This window comes from Quercus robur, chromosome 2 (assembly GCF_932294415.1).
Source record: "Quercus robur chromosome 2, dhQueRobu3.1, whole genome shotgun sequence".
Classification (NCBI taxonomy): domain Eukaryota; kingdom Viridiplantae; phylum Streptophyta; class Magnoliopsida; order Fagales; family Fagaceae; genus Quercus; species Quercus robur.
In genome coordinates this window covers 88,833,097-88,849,412 of record NC_065535.1, presented here as the reverse complement: position 1 = coordinate 88,849,412, position 16,316 = coordinate 88,833,097, and the positions used below count along the sequence as shown (strand labels likewise).

The 16,316-nt window shown below is 33.3% G+C and overlaps 1 protein-coding gene across 1 annotated transcript; it reads left to right on the top strand.

Annotated features, from left to right (window-relative positions):
• The first annotated feature begins 11,689 nt into the window (after positions 1-11,689).
• LOC126715683 (heptahelical transmembrane protein 2) lies at positions 11,690-16,181 on the top strand. Its single transcript, XM_050416423.1, has 4 exons — positions 11,690-12,230; positions 12,405-12,497; positions 12,600-12,651; positions 15,090-16,181. Exons 1-4 carry the CDS (start codon positions 11,983-11,985, stop codon positions 15,765-15,767), a joined length of 1,071 nt encoding a protein of 356 aa, XP_050272380.1. The 5' UTR covers positions 11,690-11,982; the 3' UTR covers positions 15,768-16,181.
• Positions 16,182-16,316: the final 135 nt, after the last annotated feature.

The window sequence follows — 16,316 nt, the reverse complement described above, 5'->3', positions numbered from 1 at the left end:
TGCAAAGACTTTCTCCTTAGGCGCATGTCTCAGCAACACAAAACGAGGGTTTCGCTCGTTATAGGACTTGACCAAACATCTCACGACACAAGCTGACGAAAGCCATGCAGCACCTGTATGAAAGTAAGTACCATCCCGTTAAGGGCAGGTCCTGTTGTTCATATGTCAAGGGCTAGTAAGGTTTTGCGCGTTGTATCGAATTAAACCACATGCTCCACCGGTTGTGCAAGCCCCCGTCAATTCCTTTGAGTTTCAGTCTTGCGACGGTACTCCCCAGGCGAAGTGTTTCACGCGTTAGCCGGGCCCCTGATCCGTGTAGACCAAGGGCGAACACTCATCGTTTACGGCATGGACTACTAGGGTATCTAATCCCGTTCGCTGCCCATGCTTTCGCACTCCAGAGTCAGTAGGGACCCAGAGAGCTACCTTTGCTTTTGGCGTTCCTTCGTAGATCTCCAAATTTCACCCTTACACACGAAATTCCACTCTCCTCTGTCTCACTCAAGTGAATTGGTTTCGAGAGCATTCCACCAGTTTTTGGCGACTTTCACTTTCAACCCGATTCACCGCCTATGTGCCCTTTACGCCCAGTCATTCCGAAGAACACTTGCCCCCCCCCCCCCGTCTTACCACGGCTGCTAGCATGGAGTTCGTCGGGGCTTCTTCCTCGAGTCCTGTCATGATCGCGCACTCGACGAAAGAGCTTTACAAGCGGCATTGCCCTTCTTCACTCACGCGATATTGCTGGATCGGGCTTTCACCCGTTGTCCAAGATTCCCCACTGCTGCCCCCCGTGGGAGTCCAGGCCGTGTCTCAGTCCCAGTGTGGCTGATCATTCGAAACGACCAGCTAAGCATCATTGGCTTGGTCAGCCTTTACCTGACCAACTACCTAATACTACACGGGCTCATCAAACAGCGCTTTTTAGCTTTCTTCAGGATTTGGCCCGAACTGTTCGGCAGATTCCCACGCATTACGCACCCGTTCGCCACTTTGTTCTCAGCTGTTCTCACCTCCTAGGCAAGACAAGCTACCTTTAGCTAGGAGCCTATTTTCCTTCTGCCCAGCTCCCCGAAAACGATGTCGACTTGCATGTGTTAAGCATATAGCTAGCGTTCCTTCTGAGCCAGGATCAAACTCTTCTTTTGAGTATGATTTGGCCCCGCAGTGGTAGAACCTGGTGAACTGGGCATACTACTTCCCAACCTTCTGTGGACCTTGCTTCTCTTATGATTTTTGCGACTTTGTTTAGTTTAGTGATTGATATCTTAGAGAGTCTAAGCCCGTAAGCCGTACCCTATGAGGTCTCTGATCTTGGTGAAGGGAAGTGAAACGTAAGTGAGGAAGAAAAGAAAACGAAGCTCAGACAGCATAAGATCAGCAGAAGTGGGAGAAGGGGGAATTCTTTTTCGAAGAAACGAGAAAATCAATACATTTCTCTTCTTCCTCTCTATATTCTCCGATATTTTACAGGGGGTTTTAACTTACCAAATACATGGCGTAAGGCCCTTCAAAAAGGCTCTCGGATTCGCCAACATAACCTCTAACCAAATCAGAAATGGACACTTATCGGGTCACTTATCTACAAATAGAAGGCCGATCGCTTCTCGTTGTATCATTCATTTGATTGGCGATGGATCAAACACCAACATCTAGTTGGACCCGTGGCACCCCTTCGGTCGCCTTAAAGACAAGTTTGGCAATAGACTGAGATACGATGCAGGTATGCCCTAGGATGCAAAAGTATCCAACAATCATCTCCAATAGGCAATGGAACCCTCCTTCTCCCACTTCTGCTGATCTTATTGTGGTCTGGAGAAAGATGGATGAAGTTCAAATTCGATTCCAAGACCACGACGAAATGGTTTGGAAGCCAAGACCTAATGATCTCTCTTCCCTTCGCTTGGAACCAGGTGCGTGTATCTTATCCAGCGGTTTCATGGCATAGCATAGTTTGGTTTAAGGACTGAATTCCGAGCCAACGCTAGCGTTTTTAAGAACCACCGCTGTTTATCCTTATTCGCCTAGTAGCGAGACGGCCATATTCCCTTCTTCAGGTCCCACGAGCCGAGTCGTCGAAGTTACTTGGACTCCATCAGATGTCCCAACTACAATGGAGGTGGGGTCTCCTTATTCTATGTTTTCCTCCTTCTCAAGATTACGGTGAAAATCGGCGGTGCTATACTTAGAGAAAGAGATATTTTAAAAACCCGATTTGTCGAAATGGTGCAGCGAGGTCTTTCCTTTTGTTGTTTGACTTTGATTTGCCATTGCCATAGACGTACCATTTTCCAAAGACTCTTCCTCTGTATCCAAATTCATGCTAGGTGCAGGTTCCTTAATTCTTGTTTCTTCAATATCCATAGCCGTAGCACCCTTAATTTTGAGTCAATTTTGTCCTTTATGCATAGCTCAGCTGCTCTACTGCCTTCCCTTGATTTTCGGAAGATTTTTCTTCTCTTATAATATGCGTGGCAGACACTTTAACGTGCTTAGCTTTTATTTGAAGCCAGCTAAAAAACGGATGCGCGCTACTAGCGCGGCTCGCTTCGCTTTTGTTGCAGAGTGGGTGCTTGCCCTTTGATCCCCTATGATACCAATTTGGTGTTTTGGCTTGGGTTGCTTTTGTTTAGGGAAGAGTTTGGTAAGTTTTTTACATAATTTTGGAAATAAAGGAGGTTTGCTCTAATTGGTTGCCTTTGGTCAGACATTTCAGACCATTGGAAAGCTCACCTAAGTGAGGTTTAGCAGATGGAGTTGGCCAATGGGAGCCAAATATGTTTTAAAGGTAAAAGTGGGTTACGGCAGAAACTTTAGGCCACAGTCACCCAGAGTATAAAAACTATTTTGGGGTGGAAATTTTGAATACAAGACCTATTCCATGAGCTTGAGGTGCTACTAGTGTCCCTTGCCCACTTGGTAGCACGCATGGGCTGGGCTTATGCAAAAGTCCAAAAGGAACAAACCAATATCCTCCAAACCACACTTCCTCAATTTCCCCTAATAAGTCGCATGGGCTTGGGCCATACTTAAAAGAATAAAATATAATATAATACATGAATTGAGCTCACAAGGAAGTCGGGCTTGGTTGAATCGGGTTTGTAGAAAATGTGTCGCGAAAATGGATATCAACAATAATTAAATATGATAACGTTTTTTTATTATTAAATTTGTGTAATATTTTTTGGGGTTAATTATGTCCTAGCCATTAGCTAGATACTATTGTCTTTTTAAAAAATCTTTTTTAACTATTTTAAATTACTTAGAATAAACAAACACTGTCCTACACAATTCTTACCTAATCCTACCATGATAATGTTTTCCTAGGTAAAATTTAAAATACTGATTATTAATCCCAGTATCATCAATTTCATATTTATGTACTACACCAGGTGCACTCGAGGTTGATAATTATTTTATCGATAAAATTTAGTTACAAAACTAGTTGTAACCTAAAATTAGAACTTTAATCCATAAAATAAACATTACTACATATTTTGAAATTCTAACCTTTGAATTGCATGTTTTTTACACTCTTAATACATATATTAAATTCTGTGTTAATTGGACATTATTTATTATATGATCTATAAGTTTATATTTTATGCATAATTTTAAACTACAAAGACTTGCAATTTAAACAATTTATTGATAACATAACTATTCATTTTTAATTTTCTAGAAATTTTGCAAGTATAGAGGATATAAGAAAAAGATGTAATCTTATGGTAGATTTGTCAAAATTCACCTAAAAAAAAAAAAGATATTGAATAAAGTTGTAGCCTTAGGTTACAACCAATTTTATAGCTAAACTTTGTCCTTGTTTTATGGCATCCAGATTTTCTTCTTTTTTCTGTGAAAAGATTAGACTACTGCAATTTGGACTTAAAATTTAATAATTTATATATTAGTTACTTTTAATTTCTAGTGTTTTTTCTTCTTCTTTTATATATTTATACTAGCTTTTAACCCACGCATACGCATGGATGAATTTTAAAATAAACACATTTTTAATCATAAAATATACATAATTAATTAAATTATTAGAAAAGGCAAACGTAATTAGATGCGTGTTAAAGTTTATGCCTAAGTTTAGTACTAATTATAATCATTTTTAATAAGATAGAACATGTAGTGATTTTTGTTTTGTAGTGATTTTTGTTTTGTGGTGATTTTTGTTGAGTAGATATATGATTGGTGTTTTTTTTTTTAATAATTCATTAACATTGGACTTTTAGTATTTTGCACTCACTAACACACTAGACACAAAAATTAAAAACTTTAAGTGGATACATGCAAAAAAATTAGTCCACAATCGAAATATAATTTGAAATCTAATCGAATTTTCTCTTAGTTTTGGCTTTAATATATATATATATATATATATATATATATGAAACAATACATATCACATCATGTTGATCTTCTAACCCATTAAAAACCGATAAGGGTCATAAGCTTTGCAACCTATTTAATCTAACATGTTTCTGGCCGAATATAATTTGACCCATATCCAATCAACTCAAACACCAATATGTCCGCCGACTTGACATGTTTAGGCCTAATTGGTGGTTCCTGTGGACACCCCAACAATGAACAATGTAAACCATAATCCCTTCTCACGTTTCCATTACTTTTATATTTTTTTCATTAAAAAGAAGCTGCCCAATATAATATGAAACAATCATTTTTATTATTATTATTATGGGAATGAACTGTTTTTATAATTTTATACATTATAAAATGTGTGTATATATATATATATATATATATATATTTTTTTTTTTTTTTACAATATAGAAATTTTACTCTAATCTAATCTAAGTGTATATGTGTGTGAAACTCTTTCCTAGAGACTTAAACCCCGACTCTTAACTCCCACACTTTACAAGCACTTATACTTATGGACTGGAGTGATCATCGCGTTAAGGATGCATGATAATAAATGTCAATATAATTAAGTGGTATTGAGTATTCTCTTTTATGAAAAACTAGTTATTGGCCCATGTTTTTCACAGTTTTTTACTCAACTTATTAATTTATAAATATTATTAATAGTCATGTTATAGAAAAATATTCTTTATTTAAAAACAAATGTGAGAAGTTTTTTGTTGTTATCTTATGTTGTCCTGTTTTAATTTGTGTCTAAATTTTATTAGAATTTTTTTACCTTTAAAATATAATTTCCAATTTAACAATGTTTATTTGACTTTCTTTCTCTCTCAACTTATTTATTAAAAAATCTACACACATATAGTTAATAATAGTAGTGACATTAAATTTGCTATTTAACAAAAAATAAAAATAAAAGCAATTGGAAGCTTATTTGAACATCAACAACAATAGAATTCCATTGGATCAAGAAAAGTGATTTGACAAGCTTTGCACCTCTCCTTTTATCTCTAATTAAAAAGGGAGTTTTTAAATAGAACTTCATCAGCATCAATACAGGGAAACCCACAAAGTCCATATCTCTCTTTGTCACCTGCCTTCAAGATTTGTTGAATAGAAGTTGAAAAAGAAGTTAACAATGTCATTCATTTGTTAGAATTCTATTTTTGCAATTGGAATTTTGTTATATATATTGAAATTATCATTTATTAATAAAAATTAAAAGGTTTTTTTCTTCTTTTTTTTCTTTTTTTTTTGTTTTTTGGTTTTTGGTTTTTGAAGTAGGTGAATGGCTATGACTTATGAGTTACACCGATGCTAAAGAAAATGAAGAGTATGAGTTACAAAGGATGATATAACAACTCATTAGCTTTTTTTGGCATTCAAAGTTAATACCATGTAAAAAGTCATAGCTTTTACTATGACAATCCTACTTAGCAAATTGTAATTAACTGTATATTACTTTTATATTGACTCACAACTTTTTTTTTATCACTTACAGTCTACTAAGTAGACCGTTGTGATGAAAGTTGTATTTTTTTTTTTATGTGATTTTAGATTTTTGTTTTTTGGTTGGATGTAACAACTTATTAACTATACCTATGGGTTACAAGTTACAACCCATTAAATTGGCTTTTTTTTTTCTGTGTAACACAAAAGGTTGTCGACCAAAAAACAAGTAAGTTAAAGTGTGTAACACAAAAGTACGTGCATAGGTATTGTATTAATTGGCGTACTGTATTTAAATTGGCAAGTTTTTCTTTCAATGTGTAAGACAAAAGAGAAGTTCTAGTGCCAAAAACTAGTGCACAACTTGCCCATGTGATGAGTTATGGTTAGTGGAGGGGTGATAGTGGAGAGATGATAGTGGGTCACCCCTCCACTAACCACAATTCGCCACATGGGCGACCAAAAAAAAAGAAAGTAAAGTGTGTAACACAAAAGGACGTGCATAGGTATTGTATTAATTGACGTACTGTATTTAAATTGGCAGGTTTTTCTTTCAATGTGTAAGACAAAAGAGAAGTTCTAGTGCCACAAACTAGTGCACAACTTTGTGCACAACTCACCCATGTGGCGAGTTATGGTTTGTGGAGGGATAATGGTGGGTCACCCCTCCACCAACCACAACTCGTCACATAGGCAAGTTGTGTACAAAGTTGTGCACTAGTTTGTGACACTAGTATTTTTCAAAACAAGAGGACCAAATCACTTTATTGCATTAATTATGCATTCAATTTTTTTTCTATAAAACTTAAATGACCTATTAACTATAAGTGGCGCTGTATTTAAATTGGTTGGTTTTTGTTTTCATGTGTAACACAAAAGGACGTAAATCACTCTATTTGTCTTAATTATGCATTCAATTTTTCCCCCTACAACTTAAACGACAATGATAAATTGAAAATGAATAGGTGTGTATAACTAATACCAACTTAAAAGAGAATGGTAATTTTTTTTTTCCTTTGATTGTTAACTAATCCTCTAACAGCAATGGTTAAGATGTATATAATGTTTTATTAAATAATATTAGTATACACTTTCTAAAAAATAAAGTCAAACTATACACATATATTCAAAAAAGCACACAATTTATGTTTATAAACCAATGAATCAATTAACATATGTATTTTCTTTTTTGAAAAGTGTGCATTACAACTCGTAATTAATTGAGCATGTATTAGTTAGGGCACTCGTTAACAACTTAACATGACTTTTTTTATTTCTAAAACTCAAAACAAGATTAATAATTAATAGGTGCATTGACACATGTCATTGTTATATAAGGATACATGTAATCACAACATGCATATCCTCTCATTTTGGAAATCAAACTTTTATAATAATTAGATAAAGTTTGAATTCTCTCTCCTTTATTATTGTAGTTGTACAACTATTAGAAAAAAATCATGGATAAAATGAACTAACATATTTAATGCTAGTGATAAAAGTTGAACATGATATCTAATGACTGGCATAAGAGTAATTATTAAGTACTCTCGGAATATGGAGAATAGTAGTTTGGGTCCTCTCACATTCATGATGGGATCCACTCATTAAATTCATGATGAGGTTCACCATAAATATGAGAGGAAGGATCACCATTTTTCCATACTCCAGGAGTACTTATGAATTTTCCTTGACGCAGGCAAGATATTGTTACATGTAAAAATTACTTATGCTATATTGTTATATAAACAATCATTAAGCAAATGAATAAAACAGAATTGTATACAACTATTTTTTTTTATATATTTTTATACATGGTAAGTGAAGGATGGCAATTCAAGCCTTAAAATTTTCTATTAAAAACACCAAAAAAAATATCAATGGACCTAAATATTATAAACATATAAAACTATTAAGTTTGTATGAGCTTGAAATTAAGTTATCACCTACCAGGATTTGCATTTAAAGAACCTTTTAGAATATATATATATATATATATATATATAGAATATTCTGATATGGCAAATGATATCCTTATCGGATTATGATCAAGTGATATCCTCATTTCCCTCTCACAAAATATTTTTACATTTTTACTTCTTTTTAGCTTTTTTTTATTCTATGTTCGAGATTGATTTTTTTTTTTTTTAACTTTCAATTTCTGACATGAATAAGGATTACATCCAGTGCAATTCCTGGTCTCAATCCATCCTTATCACCGCTTCACTAGTAAAGTCTTCAATCTCTGAACTCTACAATTAATGCTATGGTTTCACAATTGGGGACCCCCTCATAATATTTGTCGTTCTTCGCCTTTTGGTTTCTTGTAATAAATTTTTCTTAACATCATGATTCATGAACCAAACGCAAACGGCTCAACAACCCCCACCATACATATTATTGTGGAAGTACTTGAATCGTATGGGTGAGACTGTGAGAGCAATGGCCAATTTCTTACTTCCTTTGTGAAGAGCGAACTTCAAAGTGTATGGTACGGACTTTAATCAGTTAAATGCGCCTTATTACCCAACAACTATTCCTACCGTTTTAGGTGAACCCCCTAATAACATAATTTTGACATGTTACAAGGAAACATGCCAAGCTTTTGCTCCTTGAGATTCAGAAGTCATTGTTTTTGGTTTAATTTTTTCTTAATTATTCATGCTCATTGTATATTTGTCGTGTTTTTTCCACTCTATTGCCAAAGTATCCATGGAGCTACTAAGCTGGATCAATGGTTTAATTTTTTCTTAATTATTCAAGTTCATTTTATATATTAACTTTATTTGTGCTATGGGTATACACTGATGCTAGATCTATCCCAAGTTGTTGGTCCTATTTAAAAAAATCTAACTTTTTAAGGGAATATATATTATTTGATGAGTTGTTTGTGATGAGTTAAAAGCATACAAGTTTTCAAAACTACCCTCATCAATTTAAACTCTAGAGAAAGAATGATATTGAATTTTTAAATAAGGTAAAGAGATAAAAGAAAATTTATTTTTATTTATTTTTCAAAGAGATTGCAATTTGAGATATCCCAAAATGGAAAAGATGACCAATAATTTAGGAGAAAGAGACTAATTATTTTATGCATATAGTAAGTATATATTTACATTATACATACATACAGGCAACATTGCAAATACAAAACAATTTATCTGATGAAATCCACATTTTACTACCATCAATACCTCCACCATTGTTGACATTGCTATTACAATTGTCATCGCCACTCTACCACCCACATGACATTGTCACCACCACCACCACACTATATCCGATACCATTGTTACCACCACTTTTATTGTCACCAAACCACCATTTTTGTCCCTGCTATCGTCACCAAACTAATTTCAAAACTACCACTATACAGGGACAAACCCAAGATCTCAAGCTAGAGGAGGCCGGAGTATAAGAAAAAAGAAATTTCAAATAGGCATCCCCATATAATATTAACAAATTATAAATACACAAAATCATTATTTCTTAATACATTAAAATGTAATCATTCACCAAAAAAGACAAAAACAAATAAACAAACAAAACAAAATAATGTTTAAAAAAAAAGACTAGGCTAGCTAGGATTTTTTTTATTTTTTTATTTTAAAGTTAGTCCATTTACAGTAAAGGTGCTAAAAAATTTAACTTTTAGCACCTCAAAAAATGAATTTATTTATTTTACCACCTTACTTTACAATACACCCAACATCAAATGTTCTATTTTTTTTACCACTTCATTTTAAATAATATAAACATCTCATTAAAATAATAAAGGAAGAGAGAGAATTTGAGTTTTTTTAATTGAAGGTAGAGAGATAATTTTAATAAAATATTGTATTTTATTTTTAATAACTTGCTACAGTCAACTGGTATTTATACCATTTTACTGTAGTTGCAAAAAAATTAGCTTTAGCTTCTCCAATAACACATGATTTTTTGGTTCTTTGGTGATTTTTTTTTTTTTTTTCTAAAATACAATCAACATTGCGAATGTTTTTATTGTTTTTGTTAAGTTTTGGGATTGGATAGTTGCTAGTTAGATAGGAGCCTAAGGTTTTGGAATGGAGGCAACTACAAAATGATGTATATAATTTGTAAAAAAAAAAAAAAAAAAAAAAGGACCTAGGGGGGCTCGGGCCCCCACCTAGGTCCGTCCCTGCCACGACACCACCATCATTGTTGTTGTTAGGTTTGTCACTTCACCTTTGTCGTTATCATCATTCTGCTACATGAAATATTAATAATTTTTTGGGCAAGTCAAGCTACATATATAATATTTTTTTTAGGGTTATTTTTAAGAGTTGCTACAAAACGAAAGAAAACAAATCAAAAAAATAAAAACAAAAACAAAAAAATTGGGAAAAAAAGAAAGAAAGAAAACAAATCACGAGAAAAGAATATCTAAAGAACTAGACTCACGCACTTTGCGCATGCAATAATTTTCTTTTTTATTTATTTGTTTTTTTTTGGTTTAGTGTTATAATATTTAAAAGTGATATACAAATAACCGTGTGTATTTTGTTTTTTAAAGAAATAAATAAAGTAACGTGGAATAATGTTTAAAAATGAGATAGAAATATTATCTTAACTTTTAGGCTAAAGAGAAAAGATAAAGGAAAAAAGCCTAAAACTTGGGAAAAGTAAATTACTCTTTTAAACAGTTTGTGTTTTTTAATTTAAAATTATTTAACTAAATGGTAAAAGTATTTTAGAGAGTTTAAGAATTTGTGTAAGGATATTTTAGTAAGTAAAAAGACAAAAACCAAAAAGAAAATCATATTATTGACAGTATAGATAATGTTGAGCAGTCCCATATTTCCTTAATTTTGTATCGCAGGAGATCAAATATATGCCAGATCTTGGGTTCGAGAACTAGGACAAAGCAAAGGAGATCAAATATATGTACTAGTAGGCAGGTAGAGGTCTTGTAGTTGGAATTAAGAGAGACCTTCTCTCTTTTTCTTTTTCTTTTATGATATTATATTTGGAAAAGAATATTTTAAAACACACGTTATAAATCAAAAAAAGAAAAGAAAAGAAAAAGTAGTCGCTCAACTAGGACTATTTTATAAACAAATGGGAATATATTGGTCACCCTCAAATAGGATAAGAGAATTTAGGAAATTAACCCCCAAAACCCACCACATTAGGCTCCCCACACATTTCCTAAAATAACATTTAGCTAAGGTGCTTCCTTGAATGTAAAGGAATTAAAGTACCATTCATTTCTAAACAATTGATCTATTCTTTTTTATGTCTTGATAACTGAAATAAAGAAAAAAAATATTGAAAAGAGAAATAAAGAAAATTTGGTGCTTTGAAAAGTGAGAAAACAATGTTTTAATAAAATAGAGAATCCGGAATATGGATTTTATGTCTCACTTTATAGTTTATATTCCACTAATCACATTCTGTCATTTTTTTTTTCTTATAAAATAATTTAAAAAAAAAAAATCAAACATATAGGTCACAATTGGTGGAACATAAAGTTTTGTTTTGTTTTTTTTTTTTTTTTTTTTAGGATGGTGAAACATAAAATGAAACAATAAATAAATCAAATAGTTTTTATTTAACAATTAGATATCAATATTAAAAAAAAAAACTAAAATAGAAAAAGATAAATACTTATTCAAAAATAGGAAAAACAATTTAGGATATCCAAGGTTATTTATATCCTTCCCTATCTACTAGTCACCAAATTTATTCTCTCACCTTCCGCCAAATTTGAATTTCCCAACGGAACAGAATTAACAAAATTATTTAAAACCGAACAGCATATAATAGTAACATACGCTATACACAACTCAACCAAATACGTGTCAAAACATAATTAGCCAAACCATAAAAAAGACACGTAGCCGAGCTCAAAAACAATTTTACATACTAACCCTCACTCTATCCCAACCCAAAAGAAAATGACAAAAACGTCGAGAAGCTTCACGGTTTTCATGTAGTAGCTTTATTTAATTGGCTCACACCGGTCCTCGCTGAGTATAAATAGAAAAGGACTCAGAAATTGAAGGAAATGATCGATCAGAACCTCTCGGGACTCGGACCTCACAGATCTGCCGGAGAGTTCAGATCCGGCGGATTTCTCGCCGGAGAACAAAATCTCAAAGGAAAGCTACGGCGACGACGATGAGCATCGTTCGCCGGAAAAGCGCGATGAGTCCGAACCGAGCCGGCTCGGAAACTCAACAGGAGACGAAGAAGACGAAGGCGGAGAAGAGGCAGAGATTCGAGCGGCGATTGGTGAAGTACGAGGAGTTGCCGGAATACCTGAGAGACAATGAGTACATATTGGACTATTACCGGTGCGAGTGGCCGCTCCGAGACGCGTTCCTCAGCGTCTTCGCCTGGCACAACGAAACCCTCAACGTATGGACGTACGTGAGACCGATTCTCAACCTTTCTTTCTCTTCTTATTATTAATATTATCCCTAGCATCATCGCTCGCACGCACGCACGCGCTACGCGCCTAGTAAATATTATTTCTAGCCTCATCGCACGCGCCTACGCATTACTCAATATTAAAATATTGAATATTGTGGTGTGTGCAGGCATTTAGGGGGTTTTGTGGTGTTTGTGGGATTGACGGTGCTGAGCTGGATGGAGATGGTGGAGCTCGGAGGTGTGCTCGCAAGTTGGCCTAGGTAATAAAAATAAAAAAAGATATGCTTGTCACTTTGAATTTTTTACTTTTTTTTTTTTTTTTTTTTATCAACTTGTTGATCACGTTGTTTTTGTGGGACCAGGGTTGCAGTTAAAGGAGGACCGTTGACGAATGTGTCTGACAATATATTTCCGGTCAGTTCATTTTCCAATTCCAACTCTCTTAATCGGTGCTTTATTCACAATTTTTTTTAGGTTCTTTTATTCCATTTTTTTGGGTAATTTTTTTATTTTCTCTACTTTTTACACTCACTTTTTATTGGTAAACTGTTCTACACACGGTTCCAAAAAATAATTAAAATCGTGAAGTTACCGTTTAAGTTGTTTGTTAGATTGTGTAAAATTGTACCGCATCAATGATTCAATATGGTATTAGTCGCTCTCTTCGTGGACGGAACCGCACTAGCCCTCGAAGGGGGCCCCTTGATTTGAGCTTAAGAGCCTAAGAGCCTGTTTTGATAAGGGATTTCTAATAATATTGTTTAAGTTTTGTAAAAATAGGCATAGGTTAAAAAATATGTAGAAATATGTATTCTGGTGTTAAACAACAGTTTTTATTGTTTAAATATCGTTATCAAATGGAGCCTAATTCAATTGAGCTCATGGAAAATAAAACTTAACCCATTTCTATAGAATAGCTCAAATCTTCACATATCAACCCAAACAATCACATTTCGTGTGCATTTGGATTGCACTAATTGCACGTTTGGCATTTGTATTTGATGTTTTAAATGAAGACAAATGCACATAGACAAAATATTCAACAATATTAATCAATATTATATTATTATATATCCACAATACAAATACACTAAACATCAACCATTCATTCAAATATAATTTTCTAGTCAAAGCAAATTTCAGTCAATCACTCTACTAACTTTTTGGCTCAATGCCCAACCATTCACTATCAGTGATAGGCATAGCTCCATGTCATGAAGTAATACTTCAAAATTATTTTTGGTGTAATTTGTTTTGTTATGTCATGATCGTATTAGGACTCATGTTTTAGATTATTTTGTTACAATTTTTTTAGTTTTTAATTTTTAACAAAATAAACGGTATTCAAACAAACATTTTTCATATTATTGGTCTCTAATATGACCAAATCATTTCAAACGATTTTTCTTTACATTTAAGGGGATTTTTTTAGAGAATTAAAATTTATACTTTTGAAACAAAATGATAAACGAACCACTAGGGTTGAATTTGAATAAGAGGTACTTTAGGGTCTATTTGGTACATGTGTTTAAAAATTGAAAATTATTGTTTAAAAATTTTTGTGAAAATACGTGTGGATAAAAAAATGTATAGAAATACGTAAAATATTGTTTAACAACTGAAAATTGTTGTTTAAAAACACTCACCAAACATCTTTTTAGTTTTTTTTTTTTTTTTTTCTTTTTTATCTTTTTTTTGGGCCTACAAACGCGAAGGCCAGGTGAGTTGACACCACTCACCATCATGCGAGAAAGATTCTCTCTCAGACGAAAGCTAATTTAAAAGCTTAGCTGAAACGTGGAGCCATGCCATGTGATATTGACGGATACAAATATCTTTATCATTTTTTGTGTTGTTAGTTTTTTTTTTTTTTTTTTTTTTGGTAAAAGTGTTGTTAGTATTTTATATTTCACTAAATGGCCATTTATTTCTAATTTTTTTTTACTTTTTTATAAAATAAGTGAAATTAAAAATTAAAAAAATCAAATACATAAAATGTAATAATTTTATTTTGAGAAACATAAAATATTATAAAGAAATGAAAAAGCTGCCAAAATAATAAAATATTTTTTCATTTTTTCATAAAAATTTGTTTAAACTAATTTATTAATATATTTTTTAAGGCATACGTCAGACAAACTCTAAAAAAAAAAATTAGTAAACGTATTTTTATTCACATTGATGTCATGCTCTATTGCCACGTATTATTTTTTAACGGTAGTGATACGAAAAGAATGGCTATCCAAAGCCGAATGATGTGGCTGTACTTTCCTTCAGATTTTGTCCATCACGTGACTTACCAACAACATTTAAGTAACGCTTTAAATTTAATTTTAAAGCTTTTTTTAATAGATGAATATATTTTTAATTCATGACCTTAATACATATAAATTAATTATTGGTGTAGATAGAATTTAAATCTAAATTCTTTGTTTAAGGACAATAAACTTTACCAATTGAATTATTTATTGTTAATTTAGTGTCAGTTTATAAGTTTTTTAGTTTTTTTTTTAAAAAAATTATGTATAATTTTTATATTAAGATGGATAATTTGACAAATTGTGAACCTAAGTCTTTTTTTTTTTTTTTTAATATATTAATAGTCTTTGGATTAAAGAGATATTTCTTCTTCTATAACCATAAACAAGTAGTGATTATTGTAGCAAGTGACCAGTGTTCACTTGTATGAACATATTCTTATCATAAAGATGAATTTAGGACCCCTTTTTTTTTTTTTTTTTTTTTTTATCTTAATCATAATTTTTTAAAAATATTCATCATGTGATATCTTTATTTAGTGTAACCAATCTGAAGGATGTCTTATGCCTATTCTTATTGATTCTTATTTGCAGGACTCGCGTTTGAGACACATTTCAGAGTCATCAGTGTTCCATGTAAACAAAGAAGACAGTTCTGAGTTTATTCCTAGATGGCCTTTGTTTGTTTTCTTAGCCGGAGCTATGGGCTGCTTGGTTTGTAGCTCCCTCTCCCACCTCCTCGCTTGCCACTCAAAACGCTTCAACCTTTTCTTCTGGCGCCTAGATTATGCAGGGATTTCCCTTATGATAGTCTCTTCCTTCTTCTCTCCCATTTACTATATCTTCTATTGCAACCCCTATTGGAGTTTCTTCTATCTTACCTCCATTTCAGTACTAGGGATCCTTGCTATCATCACCCTTCTCTCCCCTACTCTCTCCACTTCTCGTTTCCGTTCCTTCAGGGCTTCCCTATTCTCCATCATTGGCTTCTCAGGAGTAATTCCGGCAGTTCATGCTGTTGTTCTCCACTGGGGGCATCCACATATAATTGTTGCACTAGGGTATGAGCTTGCTATGGCTGTTATGTATGTTGTAGGAGCTGGGTTCTATGTTAGTAGGATACCCGAGCGATGGAAGCCTGGTGCATTCGATATTGCAGGGCATAGCCACCAGATTTTCCATGTGTTTGTTGTTCTAGCAGCAATTGCACACAGTGCTGCCACACTAGTTGTTTTGGATTTTCGCCAGCAATCACCAACCTGCGTGTCTTAGCCATTCAACTATTAGTCAGAGATTGACAGTAGTGATGGCATTTTCTTAGCCCCAGTTTGTCTGTTGTTGCTCTTGTTTGTTCAACTAGCATTGTAAAATTATGAAGAAGTTCCCTCCAAATGTATTGGAAAAGGAGTGCAGTTCTAGTTGTTTTGGATTTTCGCCAGCAATCACCAACCTGCGTGTCTTAGCCATTCAACTATTAGTCAGAGATTGACAGTAGTGATGGCATTTTCTTAGCCCCAGTTTGTCTGTTGTTGCTCTTGTTTGTTCAACTAGCATTGTAAAATTACGAAGAAGTTCCCTCCAAATGTATTGGAAAAGGAGTGCAGTTCATGTTGTAATTCTGTTGAACAAAAAACTTTTATCATTCCTACTAATGCATTTTGTAGCACCAGATTTGTATGTTGTTTATCCTAAACTTGTTTAAACTATAAGGCTATAAGACCATCTCAAAGACTCAAACGCAAGATCTCTGTGTCATTGAGACTGGTAATTTTGCAGCGGAACTTCTTGTGCAGGATTTTGGACAATGCCAATTGACAAATG

Coding starts and splice junctions, on each gene's coding strand:
- LOC126715683 (XM_050416423.1), top strand. CDS start 11,983: ATGAGCATCGTTCGCCGGAAAAGCGCGATGAGTCCGAACCGAGCCGGC. Junction 12,231..12,404: donor GAAACCCTCAACGTATGGAC/GTACGTGAGACC, acceptor TGGTGTGTGCAG/GCATTTAGGGGGTTTTGTGG. Junction 12,498..12,599: donor GTGCTCGCAAGTTGGCCTAG/GTAATAAAAATA, acceptor TTGTGGGACCAG/GGTTGCAGTTAAAGGAGGAC.